The sequence below is a fragment of the Canis lupus genome, chromosome 22 (assembly GCF_003254725.2).
Source record: "Canis lupus dingo isolate Sandy chromosome 22, ASM325472v2, whole genome shotgun sequence".
In the NCBI taxonomy this organism is placed as follows: Eukaryota; Metazoa; Chordata; class Mammalia; order Carnivora; family Canidae; genus Canis; species Canis lupus.
Genome location: NC_064264.1, coordinates 32,818,345 through 32,831,854, shown reverse-complemented (window position 1 = coordinate 32,831,854; position 13,510 = coordinate 32,818,345). Strand labels below are relative to the sequence as shown.

At 34.7% G+C, this 13,510-nt stretch overlaps 1 protein-coding gene across 1 annotated transcript in view; it reads right to left on the bottom strand.

Moving 5' to 3' along the window:
• NDFIP2 (Nedd4 family interacting protein 2) overlaps nucleotides 1-13,510 on the bottom strand; it is a 67,640-nt gene that overhangs the window by 26,384 nt on the left and 27,746 nt on the right. The window contains exons 3-4 of the mRNA XM_025441007.3: nucleotides 9,005-9,170; nucleotides 3,619-3,752 (exon numbers count right to left, since the gene is read on the bottom strand). Coding sequence (XP_025296792.1) covers nucleotides 3,619-3,752; nucleotides 9,005-9,170 — 300 coding nt within the window. The remainder of the gene's footprint in view (nucleotides 1-3,618; nucleotides 3,753-9,004; nucleotides 9,171-13,510) is intronic.

The window sequence follows — 13,510 nt, the reverse complement described above, 5'->3', positions numbered from 1 at the left end:
CATTAAAATAACAGAGCAACGTTTATATAAAATGCTTAAAGATAAAACATAGTACTCTGTAATAATTTCAACTACATTAAACATTGATTTATAAGTTCTAAAAGTGGTAAAAGACATCAAAATATTTTAAAATGAAAAGCTATTAAGAAAACAAGTGTGGTATTTCTTTTCTCTAATTTCACATTGCTAAGTTTTAAAAAGTTTTCATCAACTTAATAAACTGTAATTTATTAAATACCAAATATGGAGAGGTAGGGGAATCCCAGGGTAACTGAGTAACGGGACTTTAAGGAGGGCATGTGATGTGATGAGCACTTAGTATTATATAAGACTGACGAATCACTGACCTCTACCTCTGAAAATAGTAATACATTATATGTAATTTAATTGAATTTAAATTTAAAAGATAAAATAAATTCATACATACCAAATATGTACCAGGTTAATAGAAAGGTGCTAGAAATGCAAACAAAGTCCTTAACCTGGAGTTGCTCACAATTTATAAAGTGCTAGTTTTTATGTCAAAAGACAAATTACTGACAAACTTTAAACCAAGGTACAGGGGCACCTGGGTTGCTCAATTAGTTGGGTCATTATCTCAGGGTCCTGGACTGAGCCCTGCAACCACCTCTGCACTCAGCAGGGAGTCTGCTTAAGGATTCTCTCTCTTCCTCCCCACCTCCCGGTCAAGCTTCCTCTCTATCTAAAATAAATTTTAAAATCTTTAAAAAATAAATAAACAAAACAAGGTACACGATAAAGAATATTACCCAGTGTTAGATTATAAGACTAGTGTACAAGTATGTTCTAAAAGTTGAAATAAATTATTTTAATTCAAATACTTTTCATAAAAAATATTAAAAATGAATCATTCAGGGGCGCCAGGGTGGGTCAGTAGGTTAAGCATCTTGGTTTCAGCTTGGGACATGATCTCAGGGTCATGGGACAGAGCCCCAGGTGGTGGGCTCTGTGCTCAGTGAGGAGTCTGCTTGAAGATTCTCTCCCTCTGCTCCTCTCCCCACTCTAACACAAGCTTGTGCTAGCTAGCATGCACACAGTGTCTCTCTCTCTCTCAAATAAATAAATCTTAAAAAAATGAATAGTTCATTTCTATAAATCTATTTAATCAACCCATAATTTACATGTAATCCTATGCATTAGAAACAGGAAATACCAGAAAACAGCACTGTTTCCAAGTCTTCTGGCTACTACCTATTATTCTCCCAATGAGTGTGGATTTAAGAAATAAACTTTTATCTCACCCAAGTAAGATTCACTTACAACTGAATGCATACTCAAATGCTAATGAGGCCAGTTTTCTATCTGAATCAGGTATAGAAACCCATACTCTTCTGCAGAAAACGGTGTTGGAGTACTGGGTTAGAAACTGATGAATTAAAAGAGTTTTTATAGGAACCTAAGTCTCTTCTGTTCAATTATATTTTTGCTTTCCATGAAATTTTCCACAATCTTCACAAGCTGGAGTTACAAAGATATTAGAAGCAGTTGAAAGCAAAAAAACCTTTCCTTATGGACATGTTCCAATTCAGACTGGGATCACATTACTTTCTAAAACAAGACACTGGAAGTGATGACAGTGAAATGTTGGAAAAGGAACACTACAGAGTTTTCTCTCCAAAAGGTAAAATTACCTTTATGCTTTCCCGCAAAGCACAGAGAGCAAGACAATGCCTACTTCTATCTCTTCAGAGTTCTATAGCGTGGAAGTTAGGACAGTGGAGGTCCCAAGGTTGAGTAACTTCCTTTAAGGACCTCTGCCATTTCCAAGATCTCTAGGAAGACACTCCCTGTTAAAAGGAGCTACTGTCCTTCTGGTTCACGGAGAGCGCATGCATGTATATAATGCATATATAACCATATAACATGCTAAGCAACCTAGAATCGATTTTGATAGAAACTCCACACTACAGACCTATGCTCCTTCTTTTCTGTATGATTCTCTCCTCCAAGCACCAAAAATCCTTATGACTGAGCTATATTTTATGCCACTGTTTTAACAAAGACTTGCTTTCACCCTTAGAGGGGAAAAGCATAAATAATACATTTGAGGCTGTCTTTACTTCTGTGCCCAAAGCTATTTATGTTGACACTTAACTCTGTGTATGTTGGAGTATGGTAGTGGGAGCAAGGCATGGAAAGGGAGGTACTGATGAAAGAAAATCAACCAGGAAAAAAATACTCACCTATCAGATAATCTACTCAGCGAGCTCTGGCCTGATGGCAGCAGAAGAATGCTGCATATAGAATCACCTTTCTCTCCCTTTGTCCCTCACCCAATTTTAGCTTTCTGTGTAAAGTGATTTTAATGTCTTTTCCGGAACAAAATGGGGTGAACCTAGGAATCTAAAATGATATCTCTAAAGTCTGAAGCAAGAAAAAAAGGCAACAAACTCTAGCCCTGCTTGCAGCCACACTAAAATGTAAATAATGGGTGCCTCGGTGGCTCCATCCGTTAAGCATCTGCCTTCAGCTCAGGTCATGATCTCAGAGTCCCGGGATCAAGCCCCGCATCAGGTTCTTTGCTCAGTGAGGAGTCGGCTTCTCCCTCTCCCCCTCTGTGCTCTCTTACTCTCACTCTCTCTCAAGTAAATATATAAAATCTTCTAAAATAACAAAATAAAATAACTTCCACCTTTTATCTAATTGCAGAATAGCATACATGCATCTCGTTGATTCTTCACTCCTGAGACAGTCACTCCTTTTACCAGAACAAGAAGTATTATACATGTGTATCACTGACTCTGAGACAGAAAGAGAAGACAGAAAGGACAGGTGGAACCCTTGACTATCATTCTAAAATTCTACAGTGGGATGTGTTAAAAGAGCATATACACACAAAAAGTGAACTGACAAACATAATTTGAAGGCCTTCCAACTTATTTCTCTGTGCTTTTTAACCTATTCTGAGTTCAATCATGGAGTCACTAGACTTGCTCTGCTAATATATACGAGTGAATAGGGAAAAAATAATTTTTTTAAAGATTTTATTTATTTACTCATGAGAGACACATGGAGAGAGAGAGGCAGAGACACATGCAGAGGGAGACAGGCTCCATGCAGGGAGCCCGATGTGGAACTCGATCCCAGGACTCAAGGATCACACCTTGGGCTGAAGGCAGGCACTCAACTGCTGAGCCACCCAGGCATCCCGAAAAAAAATAATAATTTATGATTATAGTTATGGATCACAGAATCTAAATTATATGAGGAAGAATATAAGAACATCAACAGAGAAGAGGTCGATGTGGGTGGGGTACCTAAAATGAAAAAGTCAGAGGATGGGTGGCAAAAGTGAGCACAAGAAACATACTGGTAAAGGTAAGGACTAGGATGCCCAGAAATTAAGATGGGGGCACAGGAAGATCAGTAAAAATAGAAATAAAAAGAAACAAAAACAGAAATGAAGAGGTCAAGGAATAGATAGGAGAGTGCCACTTCATCAAAAACGACACACATAATTAGTGATAGAGAAGATACTAAAAAACAATCTATTCACGCAAACACACTCAAACTCAGAGAACTATTTTTGACATTACTGAATGTACTGAGAATTACCAAAAGTGATATTCTGAAAAGGGACGAATCAGACTGCCTTACCCTCTGAGCTGTCTCTGCTGCTGCAGCTGCCATGGCAGCAGCTTTGGCCTTCTCAGCTTCATCGTACGTAGGAAGGGAGGTAGCAACACTGTAGGGAGGTGGCACAGGATAAAACTCACTGTAAACTTCTGAATCTGAAGACAGGGATTAAAAAAGGATAACCATTAAAACAAACTAATTAATTTTTTATAGCCAAAAACATAATTTAATAATTTACAAAAGACAACTAAAGACTATTACTGCTTTTTGTAGTCCTAATAAGTCTATGCAACATATAAATCACTACAACTATATTTATTAGTTTAGCCTCATATTTATTATAAAGGGAAAGTACTGACAAATATTACCTAAAGACTGATATACAAAATAAAAATATCAAGATGAAATTCTTAAAGTCTATGCACAATGGAGGTGAGAAATTCACTGCATAACAAGAATCTTCTGTGCCTATTGCTATGCTCAAAGAATTGAATTTACATGCTCATACTCTCACAGCCAAAGAAATAGAAATATCAGGAATAACACTTAACCATTTAATACGTCACTTTCATATACATTAATCCTAGCAACTCTGAGTTTCAGAAAAGTAATTTGCACAGTATTGCACAATCAGTAAGTAGCAGAACCCAGGGATTTCCTGATTCCCCCTATCTGCTCTGATAATATGTGAGGTTCATTTTTCTACAGGCAGTTTTAGCAACTGCCTGAATCTCTTCGGCAAACTCAGCATCTCTCATTGCTTAAAAAAACAAAAACAAACAAACAAACAAAAACCTGACAATTCTTAGCTCTTTTTTTTACTCTTCCCCCCCCATCAACCTAGTTTTTTTAGACTTTTTTTAATGAGTAATTTCTCCCTCCCCAATTTTTAAACTCTCTTTAAAATATGACCTCTAGAAACATAACACAAAAGTCCAGAGTGCTAATTAAAAAGAAACAAAACACCTGCATACCTATCACCATCTAAAGCAGTACAAGTAAAATGATACATATAGGTCAATAAACTGATTAGATTTATGCTAGAATCACTGCCATGAAAAACAAGTAGGTTCTCATAGTAGTCCACGCTATAATTTCTGTGATTTCCTCATTGTAACTACAGTATTTGTACATTTTCTCCATCAGAACTTTTTGCATTTCCAACATGAGAACACATTTCTTTCTAGCAATACTTTTCCTATTATATTTTAATGTATATTGACTTTAAAATAAGTTTTGCTAATGCTATCAATAAGAGCTAAAGATCTAAAGCTGGGCAATTTTTAATCCAATGACAGGAAGTGCTAACGGCAGTGTACTACTGAATGTTAAACACCAAAAAGGCACAAGAGTCATAAATTCTTAGAAAATACTTATTCAAAAAAAAGAAAAGAAAATACTTATTCAGATGTAAAAACACCACACGTGGCCAAGTAAATAGATTTCTTCAGTTCTGAAGACTAGAAGGAAAATTTAAGTGAAAGCAATGAATTTTAAGGCACTAACATTAAAAGTAGAAATTTAAAAACTGGAACAATGACATACATTATCCAAGAAGAGAGATCTTTTATATTAACAACAGATATGTAAGCTTTCAAAGTTTAAACTCCCACGATAGACAAAAATATCCTAACCAGTAACAGATGAAAGTTGGGAAAGAGCACAATTTTGCTACTGCTTTAATTTTCACTGGTTAATTTTACTTATTTTCTGTCTATCCTTTAAGGTAGCAGTTCTCAACCAGAAAATTTAATGTTTGAGGAGCTCCAGTCCCAGCTCCTTAAGTTGTGTGACCTCAAGCAAGTCACTTAAGCACTTTATGAAGCTCTACATTTTCATCCATAAAACTGACCCAGAAAGGCTATTACTTGCTGTATGACAGAATTTAAAAGTATTCAAGAGGACTCTGTAAGCTGTAAAAGCATTATACAAATGTCAACTATTATCACTGATGTCGCTCAGATCTGTAAGCCCAGTTGGAAAGTAACTGACTGAAGAACATAACCTCCACAGAAAATCGGTACTGTCAATGCTTAAAATACAACACTAAAAGGCTGAAGAAAAATAGTATCAATTGTTTTCATTAAAGAGATGCAAACTTCTAGAACTTAACTCTTGTGCTCAGTAACAATCATGAATGGTCTTTTAGTACAGTTGTAAAAATAAAATTTTGAGACTAGTAGTCACACACATTATAAGAATAATTGAACAGCCAGGTAGCAGGCTCCACTTGTCTTACAACTGAAAATTACCTACCTTTAAAAATGCCATGCTCTATTATCAAAACTATTCTAGAGCATAGAAAAATGAGAGTTTCTCAGTTCATTCTATGTTGCTTCCATAATATTAATACTAAAACCATAAGGATAGTACATAAAGATCCCACTAATGAAACTGTAAAATTTCTAAAAAAATATTAACAAATCTATATCCAGAAGAGATGCGAACATGGTGATAATTTATTCTAAGAGTACAGAAATTGGCTTAAAAAATAAATCTATTAATAACATATTTCATTACATTGAAAAGTACAGGAGAAAAAACATTTAATTTTGTGATAAGGTCCCAAAAAAGATGACTTCAAGGCTTTTGGCCTACTGGAGCCATTTACTGAAATGAAGAAGAGTGACAAAGGAAAAGGTCTGGTGATAGGGGAAGAGGCAGGAGACAGTTGTGACAGTGCTGAAACTCACTCTAGTCTTTGAAACTCTTCTCATCAAGAGGTAGAGACTAATTCTTGAATAAAGACTAAACCTGGCGACTCACTTCTAACAAACCAAATGTGGCAGATATGACACTGTGTAACTTTTGAGACAATGCCATAACAGGTGACAGAGCTTCTTTTGTTTTTTTTTCTTTTAAGATTGTATTTATTCATGAGAGAGACAGAGAGGCAGAGACACAGGCAGAAGAAGAAGCAGGGTCCTCGCAGGGAGCCCAAAGCAGGATTCGATTCCAGAACCCTGGGGATCAGCCCTGAGTCGAAGGCAAATGCTCAATTGTTGAGCCACCCAGGCATTCCAGTGATAGAATTTCTATCTGGCTTTCAGAATGCTTGTTCTTGAAACCCAGCCTCCATTCAGGGAGGAAGCACAGGCCAAAATGAGAGGCCACATACAGGTGTTCTGGCCAATAGTCCCAGCTGAGGCCCTGGCTGAAGCCTACATCAGCTGCCAAATATGTTAATAAGGAAGGAATCAAGGTGACTTGAGCTCCAGGTCACCACAAGACAATAATCACATGAGATCTTGGGAGAATACTGCATAATTGGGCCTCCCCCACCCCAAAATCCACAAGAACTAATAACAATAAATAGCTCTACTCCATTTAGCTTGTTAAACAGCAGTGGCAATGGTGGCCAACAACCAAAAATATTACAATTTTAATCTTACCATCCTCCATCATTCAAAAACATACACAAACATCAGCAAAACAACTGATTTTCTTTCTTTAAGACTACCATCAAATAGGTTTTGTTTTTTTGTTTTTTTAATTTAGGATAGCAAATTCACTGAACTATATTCTGGAAACTTAAAGAATAAGAAGAAGAAAATTCAGCCCATAATAAATTTTAGCAAGCACCAATCCAACAATTAAATTATAAAATAAATAAAACTGCTATACATCAATATAAAAACTGTCCATCAAACTTGGCACTAAACAAGCATATTGATCTAAATAAACATTATATACAAATAAAAGGAGTAATCATTTATTAATTTATCAGTGAGAAAACCTTCATAAAGATGATTTTCAGTAACTGCATAAAATTGTAAATGAAAAAAGTAAATGGTTTGGTCGTTCTACACAATCCATGTGGTCTAGATAAAATCTATAGAAGCAGAAATGGTAATCAGAGAAAGCTGGCAAGAGTTTAAGACAAATGATGATACTAATTATAGAATAACAGATAAGAAAGATGAAATATTCTAGTGAAGGGATTTTTAGTATTAAAATTTTTATAACAGATTTAAAGAATGTTTCATAATGAATGTATAAAATATTTAGAGGTTATTTATAATAGTACATAAAAACATATTAAGAAACGTGTTGGTGAGGATGTGGAGAAAAAGGAACAGTCATGTACTGCTGGTGGGAATGCAAAATGGTGCAGCCAACGGTGGAAAACATTATAGAGGTTTAAAAAATTAAAAATAGAACTACCCTATGATCCAGTAATCACACTACTGGGTATTTACCCAAAGAACAGAAAACACTAATTCAAAAGCATATATACACCCCTGTATTTACTATAGCACTATTTATAATAGCCAAATTATGGAAGCCGACCTAGTGCCCCCTGATAGATGAATGGATAATGATATATACACATGCACACAATGGATTATTATTCAGCCTTTTAAAGAAGAATGAAATCTTGCCATTTGCAACAACATGGATGGAGCTAGACTATATAATGCTAAGTGATATAAGTCTGTCAAAGAAAGACAAATACCACAGAATTTCACTCATATGTGGAATTTAAGAAGCAAAACAAAGGAAAGAAAACACAGAGACATAACAAAAAAAAAAGACTACTAACCACAGAGAATAGATGGTTAGCAGAGGGGACGTGAGTAGAGGGATAAGCGAAATATGAGTGGGATGAAGAGTACACTTATCATGAGCACTAAGTAAAATACAGAATTGTTAAATCACTATATTGTAAACCTGAAACTAGTATACCACTGTATGTTAATTCTACTGGAATAAAAGTAAAAAAAAAAAAAAAAGAAAAGAAAAGAAAAAAAAATATATATATATATATAAAATAATTAATTTAGCATTACTGGGAAAATATAAATTGTGGCCAGAGAAATAGATGAGGGTAGTTCTCCAGAATGACCTGAAGAGATACAATGAATAGTAGGACACAGGAACCACTGCTTCATGTCCAGGAATTATTACCGTGTATATGATTAAATTATGTGCACCCTTCACCTCTGTTCATACATACCACATTCCTGCTCACATTCAGCATCAATAACACCTTGTTTTATAACTATATAAGTAGACATAGACAAACACAAATATGTATGTGTGTATATATACATGTATGTATCTATATGTGCATGTGTCTATATATATATATACATAAATGAATTTTGTGCATATACAATTTATTTCTTCCAAAAGGAATATGCTACTCCATTAGAAATAGATTCTAGTAAGCATAATAAAGTTTACACTTGTAATTTTTTTGAAAGCAAAAATAAGAGACAAGTAATTTATGAATAAGTATTTTACAAACTGTCCTTCGAGAAAACCTTTCTTAAAAAAAAATATATAAAACCAGGAAGCCTCTTTAACAAACTCTATAATTAAACAAAACCACACTAGTTTAAAAAAAAAAAAAAAGCCTGAACTACTAAAAGTATTACTAAATGTTTGGTACTAAAAACAATACCTGAAGTTGTAGGTACTTCCACAGTAATACTACTATAAGGTGGAGGAGAAGACTCCGTTTCAAGTACCGATGCTGAAGGAGTGGTCTGAATGATCTGTGGTGTTGGGTTTGAAGTTGATGATTGTTCTACAGCCGATGACTCTGAATTATCCTCTTCATTGTGAAGCTAAGAGAACAAAGAAAAAGAAGTATTAATGTCATTCTGATTATTATTTTAAAAAATTTTTTAAAGATTTTTACTTATTCATGAGAGACAGATAGAGAGAGAGGCAGACATAGGCAGAGGGAGGAGAAGCAGGCTACATGCAGGGAGTCCGATGCAGGACTCGATCCTGGGACTCCAGGATCACACCTTGAGCTGAAGGTAGATGCCCAACTGCTGAGCCACCCAGGCGTCTCTATTTTTTTTAATTTTAAGAGAATTTTTAAAGATTATTTCAGGGAAAGGATCATTTTTTAGCTAAAAACAAAGTAAAACCATTTAAAAAGATGAACAAAATTTGTAAGAGACTTAAGTAGTCATGAAGAATTTAAATTTTGGTTGTTTCTTTACAGTAAAAATGAAGTTCAAATTAAGAAAGCATAAAGAAAAAAATCATGACTACAAATAGATTCAAATTCATTCAATCCTACCATAAATATTGTCTACCATGTGTTAATCACTGTGTACTACGGTGAAAAGTAAAGCACCTAATAATAAAACCACAATACCATTTCTATTACACTAGTATCTAGCATAATTGAAAATGTAACCTGAATTAATAAAAGGAAATAATAAACATTCCAAAAATGTAGAATACTCTGATGTTTTTCTCAAGTACCCAAAGAATTACTTATAAAGCAAGATCAATCAATCCAATGTAAAATCCTGGAAGATGTTCTTCAACACAACATATTTATTGAAAGCTCAGTAAGTGCAAGATAATATTTTGGATCTGCAATCGTTTAACTCATTTAATCCTCACAACAAATCTATGAAATAGAGAATGTTATCCCATTTGACAGATTAAAAGGGTGGGGGTGAATACAACCTTGAAAATGTAGATATCTAAAGTAACTTGCCAGACATCACAGCAGCTAGGAAGGGTAAGGCCAGGAATCAAACCTAAGCAGTAGGGCTATGGACTTATTACTTCATTTATAAGTATTCTTTTAAATGCTCATTTGTTAGGAGATGATAATAACATGTAGGCAAACTAACTATAGGTCAACCAAAAGCATCAATACTCTAAAAAAGTGACTCATCGAAAAGGCATGCCTTGGTACACAGTCTGTTAAATAGACAACTGCCTTTGGCTCAGGTCATAATCTCAGGGTCTTGGGAATGAGCCCAGCCCTGCATCACATAGGGCTCCCTGCTCAGTGGGAAATCTGCTTCTCCCTCTCCCTCCGCTCCCCCACCCCTTGGGATTTTTCTCTCTCTACTAAATAAATAAAATCTTTTCTAAAAAATTTTAAGAGGTACTATAATTCACCTAAAATATATTCGGAAAAGATTCTTACTAGATTTTTTAAGATACTTTTAAATTCGCTAGAATCTTGGTTTGAAGAGAAACTACAGGTCTTCAACATTATTCAATTTTCATACCTTAATTTATTCTTGCACTTTAAAGAAATTCAATGTTAAAAATAATCCCCAAAATAAATTTTGTCGCAGAGCAAATCTGTACACACACAAATCTGAGTTCTGTGATGTAGTGAGGAAAAAAAAAAAAAAAAAGAGCATGCAAATTTCTGTTCCCCCTTTTAGGAGCTTTGATAAACCTCTTTTCAGTTCCTCGGTGTCTCCAAGTCTAAGTTCAAAATGCAGCCAAAATCCTCATAGAATTGTAAAATAACATTTGAAAAGCATCTAACATTAACACCTAACACACAGAAGGCATTTAATAAATACTAGTTTCCTCCTTCCCCTCTAATTTAATATACTTTATTTTGTGGCCTGAAATAATTTGGTGCTATCAGTCCAATAAGTAGTTATTCCCTTGCCTCAAAATATATATATATATGCAAAGTAAAATTTACTTCACTACTGTTTGTATGTGTCTTGGTTAGTGATCACACTAGCATGATACTTCTGTGAGTTCATAAATTCTATTGTAACAGAACTGCCATAAACATACTTAAAATCATTCCTCAAGTTAATAAGTTTGTTTTTTTCTTTTCCCCTAACACCAAGGTTTAGGTAATAACATTTACTCACAGATACTGAATTTAAGGTCAAATAATCATAAAGTGAATTTTCTATGAGTTTTGTATTTACTTGCAGCAGTTTTCTAAGCAGGCATCACATGACCATCCTCCTGACTAGCAACACTCTGTCTTGCGTCACCAAGCATCTTCTATGTTTCCTATTACAAGGTACCCAGGAGAGTTCCATCTTTGATCATACTTTGAAGAGCAAAAATATTAGATGAGCAAGTTAAAGCAAATAAAGTAAATATACTTATATTAAGTATATAGTATAAACTTACCATTATCAACTAAACAATTAACAGTGATGGTGTCAAAAAAAGGAAAACCACTGTCCTATCTCTATTCTTAATGCTGCAAATGTGGATGAAGTGTACTAAAGAAAAAGATCCTATATGACAAAATAGCTCTCCTCTGGTTCCTCACAAGAAACACTCCTTACCATATCAAATACATAAATGTGCTTCCCAGAATGACCAACTTAACTTAAAACCTATCCAAATGTATTCATGGGTGCCTGGGTGGCTCAGTCAGTTAAGCATCTGCCTTCAGCTTACGATCTGAGTCCCAGGATTGAACCCCAAGTTGGGCTCCCTGCTCAGCGGGGAGTCAACTTATCCCTCTGCCCCTCCCTCCGCTCATGCTTTCTCTCAAATAAATAAATAAAATCTTTAAAAACAGACCAAAAAAAAGTAACTACAGATACTTTTACATATGATCTCAGAAGTAAAGCTTACTTGTAAAACATACCCTAAATTATTTCAACTGCCCTATCTCACACTTTGTTTTATTTTTACAAAATTATAATATACGGTGAACATGTCCCATGTATCAACAGTAAAATCCAATAACTCAATCAGTAATCTCTACCCACTGTGGCAGAGAACTTCCAAAATTCAACTTGTTATTTTTGATATGTTTGGTGCCTCTATAAATTAGCCTACTTTGCCTTTTAACGAAATTCATTCAAGAGTTCAAATCAAATTACATGCTCATCAAATTAATGCCATTTATGGAAATTTTCCTTAATCATGTTGTCCAGTGGTTCTATTTTATATTCTTTAAGGATTATAATAAGCAGCCAAAAAAAAGGGGGGGGAGGGTCAGAGATTAGTGGGATGAGAACTCCATATATACAATAATGAACTAGGGAAAAAAAAAAAAACAATAATGAACTAGGCTCTGTCTACTGTCTACATATCACCTCAAAAGTGATACTCCTAGCTTGTCCTATTTTTGAGCCTCCTGGAAAAAACACGGGCAACAGCAAATGAAAACTAAAATATGTCTTGAATATAGTGACCAGGATGATGAAAGGTTGCATATAAAGCCAGTTGTTTAGCCTGAAGGATAAAAGAATGACAAGAGGGCCGTCTTAAGCATATTTGTAGTTAGTCCTTATTTGATGTATATGTATTATTTTTGAAATAAGACAACCATAAGCATTATGATTAACACTAGCTGAAAGTCCAGCCTTCCCATGTGTAAACTATTGTTTCTTTTCCTTTAATTGGCAGCTCTCCTTTGCTGTAGCACTTCATTCTATCTTAAGATAAAAGATTAATAACTGTGAGCATTGCTTTTTGAGAAGCTATGTTTTCTAAACATATCAAAATGAGAATGTATGGATGAACTAGAGTGTTGTTCAGTGAATATCTGAAAAAAAAAGTTGTCAAAAAGAAAAAAAAGGTATGCAAAGAGATAATGTATTTTGAATACTACCATATTCTGACTACATTTAATACCAGAAGACAAAACTGGGAAGAAGAGTTTGTAGTTGTAAGGAGATAACTTTTAACTCTATAAAAGACTGTTAAAATTTTAATTAGATCTTTTAAATTATGAGAACACTAGCTTTTCTGTAGGGCAACAAATAGCTTCAGGCAGATTTTGGATGAATCTCTGGCAGGGCTGCTATAACTAGGATGGCCATACAGCTGTTTTTCCCAGGACAGTCCTAGTTTATACCTATTATTTCAGGGTTCCACTCAATTTAGCATTTTCTCCACCCCTTTCATTCTCAAGAAAATTGAATGATCATCCTACATATAATGGGATTTTTGCCCTTTGTATGATATTAATAGATGACAAAGGCTTCTTTGAACTCTTATATAATGTGACTCCAGCAAAAATCTATGGTCATCTCTATCATTCTATGTTGCCTTCTTTAACACCTGAATCAGAGGAAAAAACAGATTAGAGCTGCAATAAAATCAACTGGTAGAATCAAGCTACCCATTTTAATCATTCACAGAGAAAGTGAGCTATCTTATCTATGCTGCTAGGGATAAGGTAATATAGCAGGGGCTAAACAAT